Consider the following 10997-nt stretch of genomic DNA (forward strand, 5'->3'; position numbering starts at 1 on the left):
TTAGCCTGGAGACATGGGGGAGGGCCTAGGCCCTACCCTAAGTGATTTGACAGACTTTGATGATCTCACCCTCCCTGGTGTGTGGATAGGGGATGGGATGGGGATATGTGAGGGGTAAGGAAGGATGGAAGGGAGAGTGAACTGGGATTAATATTTAAAATAAGGAAAAAATAGTAAGTAAAAGAAAAGAAAAAAAAGAAAATTAAGAACTAAAAAGGAAATACAAAGTATTTAACACCTTATTTAATTTCTTGACATCAATACTTGGTCACATTCCACTGACATTGCATCTAAATAGAAAGTAGGGACACTGAATACACCACTTTTAATTCACTTTATTTGAAAGGTTTTGTACTGTAGTAGTAAGATAAATGTATTCGGTAAATATTTGACAAATGTAATATATCTTATAGTCTTTTCATAGCACTGGATATGAATTTCATTAAGATACAAACAACAATGATGGAGAAAGGGTAAAAGGAGGGAAGGAAGGAATGAGAGAGAGAGTATGAAAAGAATTTGATACATATAATATGTTTTACATACAATAACAGATTGATACTGTTACTCCATTTTACAAGGAAAAAGGGAGAAACAAGACACCTAAACTTCTTGAAGAAAACAAAAAGCATTGTGTACTTGACAACAGATATAAAGCAGTCAAATAATGGAAAACACTAATCAGCGAAGTATGTACTAACATGGAGGCGTGACTTTACACATCTCCATGATAACTGTTTACATATTGTCAAAGCTTCTATGCTTTTTACTGTCTTGAGTATGGCTAAAAAATCCAAGTGCTGTTTACCATTAATCACATGATTTATTTGTTCAACATTTGATATTCTGGTAGAGAACCAATTAAACTGAATTTATACACACAACGCACACCTACACAACAGATATTCTGATGTTTTCCCATGGGGGTCTGGCACTGTAATCAGTGCATATTTTCTGGAACATCTTTCTCTTGGTGTGCTGATGTCATCATCAAACCTCCTTGAAGTGATGCTGGAGATGCTGTTCCTACTGCAGGAAGACTTGAAGGCATAATTACCATAACCTGTAAAGTCAATCAAATACCATCACATCACCAAGAACTTCATTTTTTCTACAATACTATGTCACTACTACAGACATATGTTCTTTTATCACTGGGTTGGATTTCATATTAAACTGTTGATATTCTTGAGCATTAAAAGAGGGTAGAGCTGGGACACATTTTCAGTGACAGAGCTTGATTGAAATGTCTGCTGCAGCATCTCTGAGCATCAGTTTTATATATAGGTGGTGGTAAAAACAGGTGGGCAACCACAGTGTTACCAAATAGAGAGGAAAGCCTCTGCCATCAATGGGGAGCTCATTAGACTTCCACCAGAGAAAACACAGAGAGCTCCTTTTACAAAGCGAACATGTAGACAACAATCACATATCTCATTCATGACTCTCTGGCCACAAAAGAAACACTGAAGAAACCACACTAACCCAGAAGAGGTGACCGTCTCATTAAACAAAAGTAAATCCTGGTTCTCCTTCTACAAGCTCCAAGTGACATGGAATTGAACAAGGATAGTAGAGAAACAACAAAACCTCACAGATACAATTGTCTTAATTCACATAGTATAGTGGAAGTAATATCCTTTGGCTCATAGCAGAAGGATCACAGACTTAAAACCTTAAGATATGAAGCTTACTAAAGATTCTGACCCATCCCTAAATGCTTCAAAGAAAAAATAATAGATAACTTTATATACATTCACACTTTCTGGACATTTTAGTGCAGACGCCACCTTTAATATTAATGGTTGTAATTTGTCATTCATTCATGAGCATGAGCCCTGAAGACATGTGAGATGGTGTTTTTCTGGAGGCTCAGAAGACTATTTTTAAAAAGCACAGAAGATGTAAACAATCACTCTGCAACCTACCCTGTCATAATTTTTTATTGGCAATGATTTGTCTTCCTGGGCATGACATGTTAGAGCCTTGGAGGAAGAAATCTAATTAGTGAGCCAAGACTGAAGTTTTATAGCCATTTCCTGATTCTGAATCCCCTGTGGCTTGTGAATACATATGATATATTTATTCTTCCTGACCTTGGCTTTGGGCTCTCCTCTGTTTCTACTTTCTAACTTTACTCTCTCTGTGTATGGTATTGTTTTTGCTTAGCAATTAGGAAGGTTGACTGCAGGTCTCAAGGTGAGGCATTAGTCAGAGGTGCACAAAGTCGTGGAGAGGTTTGACTCCTGGCATTTCTCTGGCATTCTTGGGAAGGTTGCTGTAATAGAAAGTAAAACAATATCTGGCACACTGAGCAGTTATTCCTTGAGAAAAATCCCACAATCCAGTATCAGAGTGAATAATCTGTGAGTGTGTGAGGCCTAGGAGTAAAACCTTTTCAAAACCAAAATGAGATCTCCTTTTTAGTTGGAGCTTGCAGACAAAATGGGTATAGAGCAAAGGATCACCAGCCTACAATCCACACCACCAGAGAAGCTAGGAAACAAGGAGGACACTAAGAAAGACATTCATAGTCCCACACAGAAGGGGAAGGGGACAAGATCTCCTGATCAAATTGGGAGCAGGGTGTGGGGGAAGAGGGGTTTAGGAGAAAGAGAAGGGGATAAGAGGAGAAAAGAAGAGAACACGAGGGAGCAGGAAGACTGAGTCGGGGGGAGAACAGAGGAGAGCAAGAAAAGAGATACCATAATAGAGGGAGCCATTATAGGTTTAAAAAGAAATGTGGCACTAGGGAAATGTCCGGAGACTTACAAGGGTGACCCCAGCTAACAATCTAAGTGATAGTGGGGAAGCTATCTTAAATGCCCTTCTCTGATAATGACATTGATGACTACCTTATATGCCATCCTAGAGCCCTCATCCAGTAGCTGATGGAAGCAGAAGCAGACACCCAGAGCTGAACACTGAGCCAAACTCCTAGAATTCAGTTGCAGAGAGGGAGAAGTGATGAGCAAAGGTGTCAAGACCAGGCTGGAGAAACACACAGAATCTCCTGACTTGAACAAATTGGGAGCTCATGGACCCCAGACTGATAGCTGGGAGACCAGCATAGGACCAACCCAGATCTCCTGAACGTGGGTCTCAGTTAGAAGGCCTGGGAAGTCTATGGGACCTCTGACAGTGGAACCAGGACATATCCCTAGTGCACAAATATACTTCAGGGACCTATTCCCCATGGAGGGAAACTCTCTCAGCCTAGAGACATGGGGGAGGGCCTAGGCCCTATCCCAAATGATGTGGCAGACTTTTATATTCTCTCATGGAAGGCCCGTTCCTCCCTAGGGAGTGGATTGGGGAGCCAGTAGGGGACATGGGAGGATAGGAGGGATAGGGAACTGGGATATATATGTAAAATAAGAAAAAATACTAAGTAATTTTAAAAAAAGAAAAGGAAAAACATTATTCCTAGCTTACGAATGGGAACTATCACAATGAAAGGAGTGATGGCACTGTATAGTGAAAGTGTGGGTGGCTTAAAATAGAAGAAAATAAACAAAGTGGTAACCACCTTTATAAAATGTGTATCATTCCTTCCAGTGGCTCACACATCAGTTGATGTAGGACATCATTCTGCATCAACCTTTCCTAAGCATGTGAGCCCTACACAACAGCTCGGAAGAACTTGAGACAATTCTCCTGTGTCCTCAGAGAGGAAGTACATCATCATGAGTCAACAAAAGAGAGAAAATGAATTTTTCCACATGGGCCTGGAATGGATTCAGAAGTTTCAGATAAGGTCACAGCCTAGCCAACTGCACAAATGATACCCTTTAAGACCCTGGGCAGAGGACTCAGCTGAGCTGTGCCTGTACTCTTGACCCATTGAAACAGAGCCAGTAAAGTTTTGTTATTCTGAGCTTCCATTGCAAAATGAAAGAAACTACTGGGGCCATCTTCAAATGAAAACTAAGACTCACCCGACTGGGATTGCAACAGGTCACTTTGCATCCAAAGGCAGAAAGGGACACAGTGATGCAGAATTCCAGCAAGTTTAAAATGATCACCAAGACTTGCATACCCTAAAAACATATTTACAAAAAAAGGGGGGGACATGAGGACCAGCAATGACAGTTTCTAGCATTTACTGTGCATTACAATGCCAGATGAGAAAAGGCATTGGCTGCCAACTACAGCCTGCTGTTGTCCAGTTCTTGACCGATTGACATTCAGAATCAATGTCATTAGTTCTTTCTCTGATAGCATAGCCTAGTATTTCTCTCTCTTTATTATATCAGTGATAGGAAAGGAATGAAACAGTGATCTTCAAGTTACTTGGCCTTTAGTTCTGGTTCAAGAGAATCATCTTTACACCTGTCTCCTGCTCTTCTGTCAGAATACAGGGCCATATAGGAAGAACACAATACAGTTATTCAAGAGTTGATGTCTGAGAGTCTATAGTTTAAACATTTTGTTTGAGCCCCATGGTTAGAGAATTTCCCTCTGCTAGGGAAGATTCAGTATCAACAGCTTTGTGCAAAAGAGATACAGACTCAGTGAGCCCCTAGATTGCGTTCCTTCTTTACTAAAACCTCCAACACAACTAATGCTCCTCTACCAGCTACTGCTGTAGAAGTAGATGGAGGGAAGGAAATAGAAGACTTCCTTGACCCCAAGGATCTTACCTTTGAAAGTTAGAATTACTTCCTTTGAGGTTTCACAGCCTATAATATCTCTGTAAAGGACACTCAATTCTGCTTTGACAACAAGGATGCATTGCTCTATATGTAAATGAATAAGTGAGCTTCTTTTTTAATCAAATTTCACTTAGAAAAATATTTTCTGGAACTCCCTAAAGATACAGCACTCTTCTTAGTTTTGTGTCTTCTGGGTTTTCAATTAGCTTACAATAGATTCCCAGACCTGTAATTCTGTCATGAGGATACAAAGATAGGAACTGGTCTAGTTCTTAGCTCCCCAGGAGAGCCTTGTATAGCATGCATTGGTACAAGAACTGAGACAAAAAGAATGTCCACACAATCAATGGGAATTCGTGCTTCCTCTTGGAGAGAGGGTGATTTCTTGAGATGAACACAGATAATTTGGAGGACCTCTTGCTCAATATATACTCATAAATTCAAGAGAGTAATAGAAGAACATTGAGTCAAATGCCAGAGTCTTCTAAATATGGAGCCTCAATGCAATGCACAGGTTCTGGACCTGTGAATTCAGACCTGTGAACTAGATCTATGCTATGTATTTGTCTCTATTAAGCTCTATACAGGAAAATACTTCAGAAGATGAACTTGCAGCTGGTTCCCAGGATAACTACACAGAGCTACAACAGTGAATATCAAAGGGACTGGAGGAGGCTGTGAAGTCTAGTCTTCCAGAAGATGCTCATACCAACTTCTAATAGTGTGATAGTGGAGAAAAACTATTTAATTATCTGAGGGAAGCTTTCTTTTCTTATGTTGACTAAGTCATGAGAAATAGTATGATTGTTGTACTAATTACTAAAAAACCTCAAGAAGAGTTTATTAGTTTAGCAAAGACTAACTCCAGATATTACATTGGTTTGGAGACAAAGCTCAAGATTTATGTAGGATGAGCTAGGGATGGAAGAAAGGCCATACCACTCATCTGGCTATTAAAACTGTATGAACGTTTTTGAGTTTCCACAGTTAGGTGAAGGAAGACGACAAGGAAGGGAAAAACCGAGCACCAGGCCAATAGTCTGGAAGGTCACCTTACATAGAAGATAAGAGGAACATTGTTATCCTGAGTAAAAGCCATAGAGTCTTTAATGATGAAGATAATTAAGTATTTTAGCCTTCCATAACTATTCCTGTTGGAGCTCTTCTCCCAGGAGACTCTCAGTGTGTTTGTGGGGGTGTTCAGGGTGCATGTGAGGGGAGAGAGGGAAAAAGGGAAGGAGGGAGAGTTAGAGGGACGGAGGGAAAGAGGGATGGATGGAGGGAGGGAGAGGGGACTGGGATTGATACGTAAAAAATAAAAAAAAAACTAACCTTTATTCTCAGATAAGATAATAATACTTTTGGAGGCATTTTGAAATGAAAGCAAAGTGTGTGGAATGTCCAATATAGTAATTACTAAGGACTTATGTTCTATAATGTAGGTTTCTTCCCATTTAGCTTCATTGCTTATGTAGTAACATTAGAGATGAGACATAAATCTGATTCTTCATATTTTGGCATATTTCCAGGGATTGATGAGTTGGTCAGAGCTCTTGTTCCTCAGATTTGTTTCCACCGTAATATGTGGAAAGAGAATACTCACCAGGCAAATGGTCATGCTCTGCAAGCATTGGTCTGGCATATAATTATATCTGCAGAAATTGTAATCAAATGACAAATCATGCAACCTGTTCACACTGAAGATGATTCCAAACAAAGCCACTATTGAGCTAGCGATGTTCAATCCCGTGTTGCTTTGGACCTAACAAGTAATAAAAATGAAACAATCAAAAATATCCCCCACAAAATAACATCATCCCCTCATTTTCCCACTGATCACTTCTACTTCATCCCTGCTATATTCAGTCCTCCCCATTTGTTTCAATTATCATTATAGTAGATATTGTATATCAGTGATAAACATCTACTAAATATGTTTTTTATTTAAATGAGTAAAGGGACCACATAGGCATTTGTACAGAGAAGATGTGTAACAGGTACACAGAGTTGATTATGAATTATTATGAATGAAATTATTATGATTGAATTATTATGAATTATTATGAATGAAAAGGAAATCATATGTCAGTTTCTACTTGCTGGATGGCTGTTTTCAAAAAGACTAAAGATAGCAATGTGGTTCTGAGTGTGTAGACAAAAAAAAAACACCAAAAAACAAAAACAAACAAACAAACAAACAAAAAAACCCCAACAACCAACCAACCAACCAACCAACCAACCAAAACAACTATTAGACTGTTGGTGAGAATGTATTGGATTACCCATTATGGAAAGCTAATGGCCCTCCAAATTGAAAGTTGACACAACTCAGCAATTCCTCACCTCTTGGCATATTTCCATATGAAATGAGAACAGTGACGTATAAACCTGTCTCCACCCACATATTCATCACAGAATTATTAAGACTCATTAATAAACAGTCTAAACTGATGGATCAAGAATAAATAATCTATGATATTCATCTCTACCTATGTACATATACACAGGCCTAACGTGAGATGTATAGATAAAATGGAGCATCTTGGTGTCTTTAAAAACATTAATGAACTTGGAGTTGAGAACATAATGAAACAAGTAAAACACTAATATGTAGAGCCTTAAAATTAAATTCATAGAAGAATAGGATGCTTGATACCTAAAATAAAGGGGGAAAGAGACATGGGAAATGTTAACCAATGGTAAAAGGTTTAAGATATTGTTCTGGTTAGCTTTTTGTCAACTTGATATAAACCAGAATTGCTCATTAAGAGGGAAGTTCGACTGATGAATTGCCTTCATCAGATTGGAATGTGGGCATATTTATGAGGCATTTTCTGTATTTTATTTTATTAACATTTTTATTTATTTTACATACTGACCACAGTTTTCACTCCCCTCCTCTCCTCCCTTTCCCTCCTTCTTTTTCTACCTTTACCTCCCCCTTGCCAACTATTTGCCATCTACTCCTTTTCCCATCCAGTTCTCCTCTGCTTCAGTCAGAAAGAGAACGGCCTCCCATAAACTTGAACAAAGCAAGGCACACCAAGCTGAGGCAGGACCAAGCCCCTTGCTCTGCATCAAGGCTGTTCTAGATAATTCAGCTTGGGAAACAGATTCCACAAAGCCAGCTAAACACCAGGGTCAGGTCATGACTTCATTGCCAGGAGCCTTACAAGTAAGTAGACTAAGCTACACAATTGTCAGGATCCCTAACTATTAGTTCAGAGTTCATGAGCTTCCAGAGAAGCTCAGATGAGCTGATAAGACATTTTCTTAACTAATGATTGATGTGTGAGATACGCTATGCAAGTGGCCCAGGGTTGTGTAAGAAAGTAGACTGATTATGCCATGGAGAACAAGCCAGTAGGCAGCATTCTTCCATGGTCTGTGCCTCCAGGTTCCTGCCTTGAGTCTCTGTATTAACTGCCTTCAGTGGTGCGGTGAGCTGATGGGAGATGTCATTCTGTAAACCTGTTTCTCATATTGGTTAATGAATAAAGCACTGTTGGCCAAAAAGAAAGCAAGATAGGCGGGATTAGGAGACAAGGAGAATTCCGGAAGGAGTAGGGAGAAGTCAGCATGTAGAGACTTGAGAAAGCACAATGCGGCCCCTCTCTCCAGTAAGATGAGACCATGTGGAAACACTTAGATTAATAGAAATGGGTTAATATTTAGGACAGAGCTAGCTGATAAGAAACACTCTAAACTGGCCTACAGCTTTATATCAAATACAGAGGAGTCTGTGTATTATTTGGGGCTGGCATGGCACTGGGCCCAGGCATACAGAAAAACTACTCATAACAGTGAGCTTTTTGGTCATGCTGTTTATCAGAGCAACAGAAAGCAAGCTAGGGCAGGCTACACAGGATAATTAAGTTTTAGAGATATGCAGTGTGATGACAATGACTAATAATATGGGTACATTAAGTTTGCTAAGAGACTCATTCTTTAGTGTTAACATCATATTTGAAAAGGGTAACTAGGTAAAGACAATAGCCTGTTAGTTGCCTGAGAATGGTATTGAGTTCACTACATGTAATTAGACATGCATATGGAATGATTGTAAGGATAAACTTAAATATCAACATATTTTGCTTAAAACTGCTTTAAAATAGAGCTATAGCTATTTTCTACCCCAGAAGCATACATGTTGGATGAGGTCATTCTGCTTGAATAGAAAAAAAGAATGAGGTGTTATTACTCACCAGTCCTTTTGTTGTTTTTATTCCTGCTACAATCGAGAAAGTTCCTGAAATAATATACTGAAACCAGAGGAACATATACATAACCATTAAAGTTTATTTGAAAATTGATTCAGAAGTTAGATAGGTACATTAAGTAGAATTATAGTTTTAAATAACAGTAATTTAAATGGAGGGACTCTACCAGAAGACTCTGGAAAAATTTATCAGCTTTTCAAAAGTCATTGAATTATAATGATAGAAAAGCTGTTTGAGAGCAACAAATGATAAGTTTTCTTAGTTCTAGTTGTGAAGTAACCCTAGCAGGGCACCAAAATTCAAGAAGGTATTATAAGCAAAAGAACTAATTGAGAAACTATTCTTGTGAGAAATATATTTAAGTTGCAATTAAAGTAATAGCACTAGTATCCTAGTTATTAGATAATAAATACAGACATGTTTGTCCAGATGGCAGCATCTCCCAGTCTCCTCCACATTCTCTAGATCTTATATTCTCTTTACCCCTCCTTCATCAATGCTTCCTCAGTCTTGAGTGTGAGGTTGATACAGATATTTAATTTTAACTATGACAAAACTGAGCCAAAAATTAGATGGCAAAATACAGGGTAAAATAAAGGCAGGGTTCTAAGCTGAAGACAGTAATAATGATGTCATTTCTGTTTACTTCAGAAAGTATTCACTCACCAACACAGGCCCCCAACATGGGTATGTACTTCCAAATGCAATGTTTTCTGATTTATTAAATGAATCTGAGATAATTATTGTTATTATTCCTAGGCTAAGGATCATTAAGGCAGCCAGAATCTGCATGACCTAGAATGAAAAAGTGAAAGTTAATTTTATCCACCACAATGGTGCCTGTGCCACCCTGTCTTCCAGCATTATGCTTCTCTCATTGTCTATTGTTTGATACAGCTATGTTCTTGGCCTCATCAACAGTGCCAGACAATGGTTTTTACTAGCATGTAACAAGCCTTACTTGAAAAAGAAAGTGCTTGGTTAGTTCCATGAAGTCAGTCAATTGTACCATTTTGCCAGGTTAGTCACTAAATCGGCATAATGTTAAAATGATCTCTATTTTAACATAGTGCCATTCTCATAGTTCAGTGTATCTGTACAATTTTTACACCATTTTCTAATAAGTTACTAAATAGACATTTAAATGATTAAAATGATCTCTGATGATTTAGTGCTGTATTCATAGATGAATGCCTCTTTCTCAACTCTCATAGTCTCACTTGAGGAGCTTCCAACAATAGATGACAGTTAACATATAGACCCACAACTAATTAATGTGCAGAGAACAATGACAACATAAACGACTTTGGAATATTCAGCTCTAAATAAATACCACACCCTACCCATAATACTCAGAGATTTTTTTTTTAATGAAGAGGGAGCTGGAAAGATTGTAAGAGTCAGAGATGACTTCAAACAAGTAGCATTTTCTGGGCACAACTAAGTTTTCTTTAATGGTGTGACACCTGGCATATTGACCATACTATACCCCAGGTCCCATAACCAAGAGTAATTAATTGAGCAACACAAACTGGACTCAATTAGGACAAAGGGGGAAAGGAAGGTAATACCTTGGAAAAGTTTCTGGATAAATATAATCAAAATGCATTGTATGAAATTCTCAAATAATAAAAACATCATGTAAAAAACATACAAAAGCAAAAATAAACTAAAATAAAATAGATTTTGCAAAATTGAAGGGCTTAGTAAAACAAATGCTCAGAGGGAAATGTACAACATTGAACATAGAAGGGCTTGAATCACCGATGTAGGATTACACTCAGGAAGCTAGAGAAGGAAAATCAGATTGAATCAAAGGTAAGCACATAAAAAATTAACATTAGACCAGAAATCAATGAAATGACAATAGAAAATTTATAGACAAAATCAATTACATACAAAAAGGTGTCTTAAAAGACAAAAGATAATGATAAACCTCTGATGGGAAATGTCATTCTGTATATGTTTCTCATACTGGTTAATAATAATGCACCGTTGGCCAATAGGAAAGGAAGATAGGAGAGACAAGGAGGAAATAGGAAGTAGTAAGGAGGAGCCAAGATGGAGGGTCTGGAGAGAGCAGTATGCAGCAGCCGGCTCCTGGTAAGAAGACCACGTGGAA

General features: G+C 38.3%; 1 protein-coding gene across 1 annotated transcript; it reads right to left on the reverse strand.

Annotated features, from left to right (window-relative positions):
• Positions 1-609: 609 nt before the first annotated feature.
• Positions 610-6357, reverse strand: LOC127227497 (membrane-spanning 4-domains subfamily A member 4D-like). The gene is made up of 3 exons (XM_051191855.1): positions 6259-6357; positions 3939-4040; positions 610-1063 (listed from the first exon to the last, which is right to left on the reverse strand). The coding sequence occupies exons 1-3, from the start codon at positions 6295-6297 to the stop codon at positions 941-943; spliced, it is 264 nt and encodes an 87-aa protein (XP_051047812.1). The 5' UTR covers positions 6298-6357; the 3' UTR covers positions 610-940.
• Between the last annotated feature and the right edge of the window lie 4640 nt (positions 6358-10997).

The sequence above is a fragment of the Phodopus roborovskii genome, unplaced genomic scaffold (genome assembly GCF_943737965.1).
Source record: "Phodopus roborovskii unplaced genomic scaffold, PHOROB, whole genome shotgun sequence".
NCBI classification, from domain to species: Eukaryota; Metazoa; Chordata; class Mammalia; order Rodentia; family Cricetidae; genus Phodopus; species Phodopus roborovskii.

What these genes read in the sequence shown, in the direction of transcription:
- LOC127227497 (XM_051191855.1), bottom strand. Translation starts at nt 6,297, where the DNA reads ATGCCAGACCAATGCTTGCAGAGCATGACCATTTGCCTG. An exon ending in AGAGCATGACCATTTGCCTG is followed by an intron (nt 4,041 to 6,258) that starts GTGAGTATTCTC and finishes ATATGTTTTTAG; the next exon opens with GGTATGCAAGTCTTGGTGAT. An exon ending in CCTGTTGCAATCCCAGTCGG is followed by an intron (nt 1,064 to 3,938) that starts GTGAGTCTTAGT and finishes TTGACTTTACAG; the next exon opens with GTTATGGTAATTATGCCTTC.